The 13,402-nt window shown below is 37.6% G+C and overlaps 1 protein-coding gene across 2 annotated transcripts; it reads left to right on the top strand.

The window, feature by feature from the left end:
• Window positions 1–6,669: 6,669 nt before the first annotated feature.
• On the top strand, window positions 6,670–9,193 carry HEXIM1 (HEXIM P-TEFb complex subunit 1). Of its 2 annotated transcripts, XM_014069162.2 has the most exons (2): window positions 6,670–7,306; window positions 7,907–9,193. In XM_014069162.2, exons 1-2 carry the CDS (start codon window positions 7,285–7,287, stop codon window positions 8,740–8,742), a joined length of 858 nt encoding a protein of 285 aa, XP_013924637.2. In that variant the 5' UTR covers window positions 6,670–7,284; the 3' UTR covers window positions 8,743–9,193. The 2 variants fall into 2 exon arrangements, with proteins under 2 accessions (XP_013924637.2, XP_087569482.1); XM_087713356.1 differs by having other exon boundaries at window positions 6,671–9,193.
• The last annotated feature ends 4,209 nt before the right edge of the window (window positions 9,194–13,402 follow it).

The raw sequence follows: 13,402 nt of genomic DNA, 5'->3' as shown, positions 1-13,402 counted from the left end.
GTAATTTGAGTAGTATTTGTTATAAAAAAACTTAACCTGTTGATTTCTGCCCAGCAAACTCTTGTTGTGACCTAAGAGAACACTGGCCTGTTTCTGTTTTGATTTTCTGTGGCCATTTAAAAATCTTAGCTGATGTCACAGTTTCATTCCAACTTTGTCAATTCTGAAAAGCAACTTTCTAAAGCTAGAGATCAGCTCTATCTGGATCTGGCTGGCCCTAAATGAAACTTCTTCCCAGCAACCTTGTTGATCATTTACCAGCACTGCACTAAGCAAGTGGCGGTAGTGCTAGGCCTTGGGATAACAAACTAAAAACCAACCCAGGAAAAACAAGGATTACATCTTGCATTCCCCTCCCAGTACAAAAGGACTCTTACAATCTGCAAGGGGGGAAAACAAGAAGACAATTGTAGGGATATCTTTTTAGTGGTGTTCCATTCTGTTTCTGATGTGTCTTCCGAATACAATGAAGGAACAGACTGTCCCAACAGCAGGCATCCAAATTTCAGGTTGCAGCTTAGAAGGGGGGAAAATTTCTGCTGTCAGCCATATAAATATTCATCTCCCTTGGAAAGCAAAATACAACAGATTCTCTGAAACTAGAGAAAAAAAGCATCTCTGCAAAAATAGAGCTATTTTTGGTTTATTAAAAAAATATTAAGAACCCATTCTCATCGCCTGCAAAAATTAGCTTTAAGCTAATTTGTTAATATTCTTATGTATATATCATTTAGACAGATGGCATTGTTATTTCCATTTTTTTACAAAATAACCAAGGATGATTGACTATGCAAAATAATCTTATACGCTGCTGTACAAAACAAGCAGTTTGCAGAGCAGAAAAATGACTTTTCTAACCCTATCTTTCAAGTCTCCAAACCACTTCTGTTGGTACAACCCCAAATTGGCTTGGTCCAAAGCTAAGGAAGAATGAGCTCTTGGCACATTCTGAAACATAAATATATTTATTTACTTTAATTACAAATTCATATTACATGATAAATTCATTTTTCACAACATACCCTGTGTGATATCCTGCACTGACAATAAACAGTACAACATTCCATCACTTGAGATCACCAAATCTGTTGGACCACAACTCCCATTACTCCAACCAGTATGGTATGTGGTCAGATCCAGGCAAATTAAACAGCACTAATTAGATAGTCAGAATTCTTTATGAGTAAATAATTTCAAGGCTTAGGTCATCTTATTTTCTTTATTTTACTGCACGTATTACCCTCTGTGGGTTTCAGAACATATGTTCCTAAATGTGGATTTTTTTTTTGCATTTATTATTTTACTTTGCAATGAAAAAATAAAAATACATTATCAAAGAAAAAAGTATATTTTTAGAAAAGTGAAGTAAATAATTAGTTTTATATATAGTTATCTAATGCAATTATTATTCAACTATATACATATTTAATACATTTGTTTAACCTATTTCATTTTGTATGAAAGAGTCCTATACTTCATTATATTTGTTAAAGTCTAGAATTGTAGACTCATTGCAATCCATTTAATACAAGGAGGCATATATTTATATTTCCAATGACACTATATTTAGTTTTATCTATTTGATTTATCTAGCACCTATATTGTCTAGAATATCTGTATTTTGGCCATAGCAAGGACACAAATAATCTATTTATGCTGTCTAGCTGTCAAATTCCATGTACCAGGTATGCAGTTCAAAAGAATATTATAATCTGAAAATTGTAGCTTTTGTCTCACAATCACATTTATATAGTCCACTACTTCCTCCCCCAAATGTAATAAATGTAGAATATTGTAAACATGTTTAAAAGAAGCACTGTCCTTATTATATCTCAAATGAAACACTGTTGTAGATGATCCTTTAATATAATTGGATTCTATAATAGAGTCCAATAAATTCTAAGTATTTTGAGGTTATAGTTTAAGATATATTGACACTATTGGTATATAAGTTAAAAATTTCTCCAGTAATCTAGGCAATATAGGAACCTGTAATTACTTATTTCACTTATTTCTTAACATCTGCATATCACACTGGTGTATGGATAACAAATATCTATACAAACAATTTGGGTCTTTCTTAAATTTAAAGGATTTAACAAGTTGTTCTCAGGTGTTCAAAATCTGAGAATGCTGCTGGTCAAAAAAATGTTGGCAAATATTGTCACTGTAAATAATGCTACTGGATTACATTGGGTAGATATTTGTCTCAACATAGAATATGTTTAAAATTCATTTGTTTAATGAACTACGAACAATATCTCCATTTCCACCTGATTTTTCCATATCATTTTTTTTATATTTTTATCATATTATTAAAATTGGGTTTCCAATTTAAAGTATATTTAGCAAGAGAAGAAAAATTTTGAATTCCATTGCAAAATTTTCTAACTGTTGCAATAATAATTTTCTGTTTCCAGAGTTTTAATGTTTAGATCCCAATACTGTCCATTGAACTAATGGTGCTACATGTATATATTCCAAAGTAGCCCAGATCTGAAAATTAACACTTATTATTGGCCTCTAGAATTGTTCCCAGAATATAAATTAATCTAGGAAAAATGTTTGGAGGGAACTCACCTTTCCTCAAAAAGGAGTAATGAATCCCATTTTAAATGTGTAACTAAATGTGGAATCATGTCTATTACAGTCAGTATGACAATGGTAAGATGTTAGCCTAGGAGAAACTCGAATTTCAACGTATTCTCAACCACAGAAACATACTAGATGACTTTGGGTCACTCACACTCTTTCTGCCCATTCTACCTTACAGAATTCTTGTCATAAAGAAAAACAGGATGAAACACTATGCAAGGTCACCATGAGCTCTTGCACAAAAAGTGATACATAACTATAATAAATATACTGAGAAATGCATTATTCTGTACTGAGAATTTCATTTATTCTTCTGTATCATTGTATTCAGTCCTATTTCAGAAGATACAGCTAAACATTACTCTAATCTAGGTCATTATTTAGATTCAGCTTAGCACAGTATTAGAACCTGGTTGCTCTAGCCAAGATTAAAGCAAATTATGGCTTAATATAATAAGGGCATTTAACCTCTAAACCTAGAAACTGCCTTGAATGATTGACTTTGCCATAGGATGAGGATGAGGACCTTAGGCAATTACAATTTCTGAGCCCAATTTCTCCATTTTACTCATAGGACTTAACCATCTTTATAGATTTAATGGGGACAATACTTTTGTAATTTCCTGGGTTTGGAGAATTTCTTACATTAAAAGTGTTACATGAATCTTCAAAGTTATCCTAGAGCCTTGCTGTATAGTCTGCCCCAAAGTGGTATGAAATTTTGTCATAATTTCACACTTGTAATTGAGAGTAATTCGGGAAAAAATCACAAAAAGAAGCTATACTCTTCAGGTTAAATTTGTTCTGTATGATATGGAAATTTAGTCTGTCCTGATTTATATGCTTCTGATAAGGTATTAAATCCACTATGGAATGGATAGCAGTAAATATACTATTTTTACTTTTTGAAATTTTAATTGTTTAAACCTGGGTATTTCACTTCTTAAAATGTTTGATTCTTGATAACAAGGTTTTGGGTTCACTAGATCATGTGATAAGTTACAGATGCTCCAAATGATAAATGTACTGTGTTTTTTGCACTGTAAGATGCTCCGGACCATAAGACACACCTAGCTTTTGGGGAGGAAAACAAGAAAAAAAATCTGCCTCTGCCTCCCAGCATCCATCGGTATTTATCTGGCTAGTGTCCTTGCAGCAAACAGCAAACAGTCTGGTCAGCTTCAGCACATTATTACAGCCTGATTTAGCACGAGCAGCTGATTGGTGGTTGGATCGGCCCCCGGAATACTGCTGATCAGCCGTTCCAGGCTGTGGGGATCGCCGATGCCTATCACTAATGCCTATTGCTGCCTCCGCATACCCCGTTTTCAGCCTCTGCGTGCCCCGTTTTTGGCTTCCATGTGTCCTGTTTTTGGCCCATTCTGGGCGGAAGGGATCACCACCACTGCCGCCTGGAACGAGCGGGCCAGAAATGGGACGTGCAGAGGCTGAAAATGGGGTGCATAGAGGCTGAAAACATGGCTCATGAAAGCAAAAAATGGGGTGCGCAGAGGCCAAAAACAGGCAAAGAGTGGGGGTTGGTGGGTGGGCAGGGCTTTGGCAACATTTGTTCTATAAGATGCACAGACATTTCCATCCACTTTTGGGGGGGGGGAGTGTGTCTTATAGAGCGAAAAATATGGTACTTTAAAATAAAAGTGAAATAGAATATTTATTTTATTTTATTTATTGATTAGTCAAACATGTACAAGATACCAGATATGCGTATGAATAGGGACATGAACAAAGGAAATGAATACAAATAAATTGACTTACAGGAAAGTTGTGTTGGAGTTACATTTGCATTTTGGGCTGTACAATGTTGTATTATTTGCTTCATCTTTTTTGCAGAGTATTTCACAGTATTTTCAAGATGATTACATTAGAGAGAAATGTTGCATAGCAATAAGGAATCATTCTAGTTCACAGTATGTGTGCAGCAAACTTATCAAGCAAGGCAGCCTGTGCTGAAATGAAATTAATAAGGAAAATAGCATAGAAACATAGAAAACAGACTGCAGAAAAAGAGCCAATGATCCATGCAGTCTGCCCTGTGAGGATTTTTGTTGTTTTAATATTTTCAATTAATTATATTTTATTTTTAGTTTTTTGCAGTTAGCCAAAAGTTCAGATTGGGTTTCCCATTTTATTTTTTACTTAGCACTTGGATGATAGACATGTTTTTCACCCAAGCATATTTAAACTCAGTTACTGATGACTGATGAACCTACCTCTACTGAGAGTTATTTCTGACCCTCCCCCTAAACTTTCTGTGAAGTAACACTTTATAATATTATTTTTGAATTTCCCTCCTCCTAGTTTGAGATGTACCTGTGTTTTTTATTTTTGCTAAAACTCTTCAAAAACCCAGTGCCTAAAACTCTTGCTTTCTGCCATTTAAAAATGTAGCATTTTTACAGAATTAGCTTAATACAATTACAGTCATGCCAACATGTTTTCACAAGAAAGGATAACATGGCATTTTAAATTTAATCATTTTTCAGGCTTTTTGTCATTCTAAGTTACTTTCAAGAGGTTGGTTCAATTTTCAAAGACTCTATTGTGTTCGGCCCCAACATGTTCAGTTTTTAAAAACCTTTTCTTTACAAAATTATTATGCACCTGGGTCACTTTTTCCATTGCAAAAGCTAACCAAATGTTTGTCCAGTTAAACAATTCCATAATGCGAATAGCAGTAGAAGACAAATCAGGATGGGATGGAAGAGATGAGTTGTTGATCGCAAAGGAAATCCTCTCCCTCTTAAGCAGCCCTTTCAGGTGAGGGTCTGCAAAAGAGGAATTTCTGTACCTGCACTGAGGCAATCAATGCCTTCTGCTCAATGGAAGAGGGTTGTAAACCCGTTTTCTTTCGCTGTTGAACTGTATAGAGTAATATGTAGCCCAGAGCGCTCGAAACGGGTGAAACAGAACTGAACATAAATTAGTCTCTGAGCATATACAGAATGCATCTGTTTCCTGATGACCTGAGCCAGCATTAGAAGGGAAGAGCTGGCAGATCGCAAGTTCTGCAGCTTCCTTTTCAGCCGCGGTTCTCCGACCTGCTTTCTTCACAGCCAAAGAGAAAAACTACAGTAATTGGTTAATAAACTCTTTCAACTTTGATCTGTTTGCAACTTGGGCATATCTTCCTCTGGCGAAAGAGGAAGAGTCCAAATCTCAGTCTTTAACCACTAGACTGCAATCCCCTTTCCAGGCCTTCAATTACATCATTTGATTTAGCGAAAGGAGTACCTTTATGCCTTTAAGACGGAACTAGTTTCGAATTTCGGTTTGTTTACAACTTCCTCCACGTAGATCAGTCACCATCATAGGTTAACATAGCTGGGTTTTTTTACACAACTAGTAGTGACCTTCCGCCAGCAAGGGCTTCCTACTCAACTCTCCTGTCCAAATCTTTTTTGCCACTAGATGACATTACTGCTCTCCCTAAATTCTCGAATAGTTACTGAAATTCCTCAATCTTAAACGAGTGACTCATTATAAAATCATCTAAATCTTTAAAGTTACATTGGAACTACTTTGTGGGCACTACCATTTTTTTTCGAGGGGTAAGTTACGAAGCTATTTTCCTTCAACGGTATTATGACAGATAAAGTGCCTGAGGTGACATTCGTTTGAAAATGAGTTCCAGGAGGACTCAAAAAGGCCGATTTAATAAGCGTTAAGATTTCAAGATTTTCATAAATATTTGGTATATTCCAATTCCCACCTCCTACTACGCCTCCAACTATTCGCCTCTGATTGGTTCATTTAGTATTGAAGGACTCCCATTATAGCCATTGATGTTTTAGTTATTTAGGCAGCCTACCAGAGAGGGCTTCCTTGTTGTCCCAGCCCTCCTTGAATATTGATTGGCTAAACAACAGTCCCTTGCCGCGATTCTGGGAAGGGTAGTCATTGTGTTAAAAGAGAACTGGGCAATCGATCGGAAGGAGAAACCACAAATCCCGAGATACCTTGGGTCCAGGAAAATGAGATGCGGCTGCGCACTGCGTTGAAGGGGCTGGTTCGTTTATATAAGGCGAGGAAACGCGCTAGGAGTAGCAGTTGAGAACTGGCGGCGCTTGAGTAAGGGAGGAAAGCGGTGGAAGGAGGGGTGGGGTTAACTGCAAGGGAGGGGGCGATTCGAACTTTGGGTGTGCGTGGAGGAGCCAACCTTCCCTCAATGAGTTAACTCTTTCCTCTCCGAGGAGAAAGAAACCATCTTTAACTCGTTCGGGACTGGAGAGTTTTTCGTAGCTGAAGCTTGGGACGGAAATATTTTTCAAGTGATTTTTGAAGTCCAGATTGTTGAGAAAAGAAGATCTGTTACACACAGAGACTCTTGGCATTGGAATTGCCTTCAACTTTTTCGTGCCTGAATTGTTAACCCTTGATTGTGTGGATTTGGACATTTAACATTTTTATCACCTACGCTGGAGTGAGAACCCTGCTGCTTAACTCTTCAGTGGCCTTTTGCCTCTCGTATCTTCATTTTATACATACATATATATATATAATTATTGTTGCGTACCAGGTGTCTCAAGGACATTCTGACACTCTTGCGGTGGCTCGTTCTTTAGCTGGAACTCTCTCTTTTTGGCCTTTAATCTTTTTTATAATTTGAGATGTGCATCTTTTCTACAGTGTGACAAACAGGAGAAGTAGAAACTGGAGGAAAAAAAACGGATGCTACCACACTTCTCGGAAGGTAACGAACATTTAAAGACTGACCAAGACAAGCTTGCCGGTCTTTTTTTATTCCTGAAAAGTTTTAATGTTTGTAACACTCTAGAATTTTAAGAAAGAGGAAGAAAGGCTTCCAGATTAATACTCCTGATAACTATTAAGCAGTAAGAGTTCTGTAAAGGCTTGCAAGTTGAGCTGAAGTGTTTTAAAAAAGTATTTGATTTCTCAGAAATCTTGTGAAGCTGGCAGCCCCAGCACTATCCAGCAAGGCACTGTCCGCTAATTAAATTCTCCCTCCTTCAAGAGAAGAGGGAGTCGTCAACGCCTTGGACTTACTAGCCAACAATCTCCTTCGGGCTGAGGAAATTGTTAAAAGCACCAGCTATGGCTGATGCTGCCTTCTCTGCCAATCTGAGGCAACAACCTAATGGCAAAACACCTTTCCCCCCTTGCAGGGGTGCAGGTGGGGGAGACTCTGGTGGAGGGGGGGCTTTTGTTGGATCTCCACCCACTAACCAGGAACTTCTCCAAGGAAGAGAGATTGCCGATAGGTGGCAGCCAAGAGAGATGGCTAAGCAGGATGGCAGGATGGTCAGTGCTGATGTTGCCTTCCCTGATGCAGAACTCACAGTTCCTGTGGTTGGAGGAAGCCAAAGTCTGGTTGCCCCAGGGATCAATCAGATTGAGGACCAGGCATTTGGTGCAGCTGCAGACACCCAAGATGCAGGGGATGGAGAGCAACCAGACCTACAGGAGCAGGAATACTGTGGGTCTTTTGACCAGAGTTGCAGATCCCAGTCTGGTGGAGAAGAGGAAAAACAGCTGGGCAAAAAGAAACATAGGAGGCGCCCTTCAAAGAAGAAGAAACATTGGAAGCCTTATTACAAACTCAGCTGGGAAGAGAAGAAGAAGTTTGATGAGAAGCAGAGTCAACGGGCTTCCAGGATGCGGGCAGAGATGTTTGCTAAAGGACAGCCTGTTGCACCATACAACACCACACAGTTTTTGATGGAGGATCATGATCAAAAAGAACCAGATTTGAAGACAAGCCTTTATCCCAAAAGATCTGCCACCAAGTCAGATGAAACCAGTGAGGAAGAGTTTGTGGAAGAAGAGGATGGGGGTAGTGATGGAATGGGAGGGGATGGTACTGAATTCCTTCAGAAAGATTTTTCAGAGACATATGAGAGATATCATGTAGAGAGTCTGCAGAATATGAGCAAACAGGAATTGATCAAGGAATATTTGGAGTTGGAGAAGTGTCTTTCCAAGATGGAGGAGGAGAACAACCGCCTACAGATGGAGAACAAGAAATTTTCAGGGGACTCAACAGAGGACCCCAGGGTAAGTCAGTTAGTAGAGGAACTGGACAAGTTGAGAGCTGAGAACCAGAAACTCTTGAAAGAAAAGGAACCTGGCAGAGAACAAGAGAACAATTTCTCTAAACTGGGAGAATAAAACTGAACATTTTCTGAGGACATGTGGAATTGGACAGAAACCATCCCAAGATGCTGTATTCATATTGTGGGAGTACATGTGTGTATGTGTACACACACACACAGACACACACACAAACAGGACTTTATGTGATCTAATCAGAATAAATTCACAATCTTACACTGGTTTTGAAGATAGTTCTAATATAGTGCGTGCTCTTTTTTTAATTATGTGTAATCAAGGGGTTTGGGATTTGTTTTTTAAAATAAAGAACACAGAACATCCAGCATTCCTAGGAAAATTTCTAAAAGTTCATCGGACTCATACAGAAACAGAATTTGTGATCCTTGTAAAGGAGAGACATTGGTGAAGAGGGATGGGGCACGGGAAGGGACATGTAAAATAGTCACATTCTGGAAAAAACGCTATCCTGATTCATGAAGAGAGTTTAAATAAAGTGAAGGTCATGTCAGCATAATTATTCTGGTGTGATTTCTAGAAAAATAATTCAAAATATTTTCTTTTGGCAGAGAATATTGTGAATAATTTTTCCAGGCAGCATTTAGATATTGCTTTAAAAAAAATATGAATTGGAAAGAATGAATTGTTTTAAGCCTTTGTGTGGTTGTTCTAATAGAAGACCAAAGAGAAACATCACAGTCATCCAAAGTTACTTTATTTACTAGAGCATTCTTTATATGTTTTATAATTATGGGGCGGGCAGGGGGTAAATTGCCAAAGCAAGTTACTTTATTTAGCTGCTCTTTTTGGCTCCACACCAAACCTGCATGGTAAGTTTCTGTTCCCATCTTTATACTTTGGAGTCAGAGGATGGGCAGGTATGACCTGCCCAAGGCAGTAGAGGTGGAGCATTCAAATCCTGTTGCACAACTGCTGTTTTCTATAACTGAAAATGTTGCATAGGGATATTGCTATTTATCCACGAACCCTTTTGCTGCTTTAATAAGTAATTATTAGATAATGTTTGAGAAGGAAATGGCAAATCGCCTTTCTCAAGTTCAGGCCTTAGTTTGGATAGGATGAGATGACTTAGCTGTGCTAATTTAGATCAATAGCAAAAAAGAAGTTTTCCAATGGCCAGCCCAGTTAGTAGTATGCAATGACTTTTGTGTGTGTTTATTTTGTTGGCTAAATTGATATAGTCACCTATCTTACAAAACAAGTTTTGCCAGATATTCTGCCCTTAGTTTAGTAGCCTAGCTCACTTTTTTCAACTATATGGACAGTTTATCTATATGGGAAGCCTAATCCTCCCCCCCCCCCATGATGATAATGCAAACATAAAGAGGATCATGTGTACTTGCAGACATTATGAAAACTACTGCTATGATCCTATGCATCAGGTAGCCTAGTTCATAATCTTAAAAGAATCATTTTCTATTAGAAATGTCATCTGAGGCTGATGGGAATAAAATCTAAGCAATCGTAGGATCTGCCACAGTTATGGTAGCTTCTTTTAATGCAACTCCCACTTAAATTGAGAATTGCTTTCAAATGAACATAGAGAAATTCTTACTTGGGTAGCTTCTTTATTGAAGCTATAAACTGGATAGGGTTTGGTTTTTGTTTTTGTTTTTTTGGTGTTGAATGTTACGGAATGGAAGGTGGGATTCTTTTGTGCTCCCAACACTATTCCATTAACTTTGCAAAAGCAAGTTACCATTTTGATGAATTCAATCTTCAAAAATGCGTGAGCGGATTTAGTGAATACAGACTTTGGCCTTTGCCAAAAAACTTGTATTTCATTTTACTCTATTCTGGTACATACTCAGACTTGGCATAGACATAATGCTGTCCAATTTTATAGTATACTCCCATATTTTATATCTGTCTTCCCTCCTAATAATAAATTGTCCCTCCTTATTTTTAAAAGCAAAGAAATGTATTTAGCATATTAGACAACTTTGTTTAGGTACTAATAATCTGTAAATATTTATGGCTTGTCTTATAAACCACTTGGGTGTTTTAAGAAATAGACAAACTAAATTTAAAAATAAAGCCAATACAAAGCAAAACTGGTGATCTTTAAATGGTCAGTGCTAACCCAACCATTAAGATATGTAAGGAACAATTCAAATCTTTGTTTTCTATTTGAAGCAATCATGCCTAACTTCCCTAGGAAGCTGTACCAATATTGAGGGGCACTGTAACAGAAAAAAGGCCTCACTTCATGCCTACCAGTCTTCTGGAAGAGAATCTAGAATGGAGCCATGACTAAAAAATGGGGTGATATTCAAACCCCCTAAACAATTAGAAATACTGATTAAGTATTGATTAGAACAACAGACAGCATTGAATTTAATTGTGAAAATGGCAAAGAGGCAGTCATGGACTTGCCTAGAGGGCATTCTAGATTTCTTAACCAAAATGCACAACTCTCTGCAATGATTAGATAAATTTCATGTTTCAGAGTTGCATTGACCACTGAAATATTTCTGCATTAACAGATAAAAATGAGTTGCTTGGGCAATTCCCTTCCAGGGTAGCCTAGAAACTGGGAAGGATGGCATAGGAATTGATTGATCTTTTACCCAACTGGAGTCCCAGAATCATTTGGTGGGCATGATCATTCCAGGTTGTAGGTACATTCTGGTTCAAGAGTGCCACCTAATTATTTTCTGAGACCAATTCAACCATTGGTTCTCCCCTTCTTCATTTGTCCCATGGATACTTTCCCTACCATGCTACTTTCTATCATTCACTTCTCCCCTTCACTAGCCAAATTGTTTTAGACTTGATGATTGTCTTAATTCCCCCCCCACACACACACACGGACACCTAGGGCAGTGTTTTTCAACCTTTTTTGTGCAAAGGCACACTTTTTCATGAAAAAAATCACGAGGCACACCACCATTAGAAAATGTTAACATTTTTTAACCCTGTGCCTATATTGACTATATATAAAGTGTTTTTCCCATGGCACACCTTACACTATGTCACGGCACACTAGTGTGCCGCGGCACAGTGGTTGAAAAACACTGACCTAGGGAATATAAGACAATGTTGGGTAGTAGGTTTATTCCACAATTGAAGCTTGACAGACAAAGCCAGCCTTCTGAAGGCTATAAATCAATCTTACTGCTCGGTAGTGGAGGTTGAGATGTCTAAGCATTCTTTCTTAGAAAATGGGAGGAAGTTGATTGGGTGAAGATTTGGCAGTTTTTGGAAGGGGCTTTCCAGCCTCTGCCAGAGGAGGGACTCATTCAAATTTGGGGGAAATTCAAAAGCAGCTCTCTGCCTTGTTTTGGGAAGGGTGTTTTAGGAGTCGATGTAATGTCATCCAGACCTCTTCAGCTGCCAAACTGCAGGAAGGGTGGAACTTCAACTGTGATACAAGGGAGAGGTCTGGAATTTTTAGTTGGTGCCTTCTAGAATGAAATACTGCTTGTATCTCTACTTCAAGTCAACAGATGGTAGAGCTCTTCTGAAAGGAAGTGGTCGGGCTGATTACATACCTTATAAGAGGAAGCCAGACAAAATAACTTGCTATTTCATTCAGAACTACCCAACTTGGTTTTGAAATCATAGTCTAATTTCTATATCCTTCGTTTTCAATAATTAGGAGGAATATATTTATAAAAAGTAGCATTTTTTTCTCAGCCCAACTTTTTGTGGTGTAAGATATATGAATAAATATGTTTCATAGCTGCAGAAGCTGTAGAATTCTATGTAATTCTTAGCTCCTGCTTAGAGTCAGTGTGGATCTGGAAATAGTTTTGTTGCCTCTGAATTTTTTCCCCTCTGGGGATTGGCAAAATTTGTCCATAGCAACACTTTTGTGCCTTTCAGCCTAAGGAATTCAAATGTTGAAATTTATGATTAAAAATCCACACATACAAGGAGTCTAGACTTTTTTTGTTTTTGTTTTTGCTAATCGGAGCAACAAAATATACTGAAGTATGTGTGTTTGTGTGTAGTTTGTGCAATCTTTTGGGATCTTTTTTTCTGACTAAGGTAAAGGGAATTTGGCATAACATTTGCGTTCATTTAGAATTCCTGTGTTTGCAAGTAAAATGTAAGAAGGAAGTTTTACTCATATTTCCCAATGTTCACCCCTTAAAGGAAATAGTGTTTTTTTTCCAATGAACATTTGAATTACACCATAGCCACAGTTTAAAACATAGTGAATGGTATCAGCGTTTTACAAATTACTCCAACGCCAGCTCCCTGGAAGTCAAACAGGTTTAATAATAAACTCACAAGCCAGTTTGGGGTCCTGAAATGGTGCTGCTTACAAAAGCCAATGGGCTGGCAAGCTTTATGATTTTTTGAGAAGAACAATAAACAGTTTTACAAGATATTATTTTCATATTCTTATAATTAAAGAAACATTTGCTGAAATGTTAAAAGAGATTTGAATATTTTTATCAAAATGATGACATGATTATCTTAATTGGAAATGTGTACAATATAGTTTGAACTTGAAAAGACTGCCTTATCAGGCTCATCTTAATCCTGTTGTTAGACATAAGATATCCAAGATGGAATCATTTGGGTGCAAGTGACAAAGGACATATAAAACTGAATTAAGGAAGACTACCTGGTGGGAGTAAATTAGCACCATGCACTTGCTGTAAACAAAGCCATTTTTTCCTTAATGTGCAAAAGCACATAATCTGGGTGGTTTACCTTCTAATCCTGTTTCAATAAACTGTGAAAG

This window comes from Thamnophis sirtalis, unplaced genomic scaffold (genome assembly GCF_051295495.1).
Source record: "Thamnophis sirtalis isolate CommonGarterSnake01/CBP01778 unplaced genomic scaffold, rThaSir2_p1.2 scaffold_4, whole genome shotgun sequence".
NCBI lineage: Eukaryota > Metazoa > Chordata > Lepidosauria > Squamata > Natricidae > Thamnophis > Thamnophis sirtalis.
The sequence above is the reverse complement of the archived record's forward strand: the minus strand, read 5'-3'. Positions and strand labels throughout refer to the sequence as shown.

Coding starts and splice junctions, on each gene's coding strand:
- HEXIM1 (XM_087713356.1), top strand. CDS start 7,669: ATGGCTGATGCTGCCTTCTCTGCCAATCTGAGGCAACAACCTAATGGC.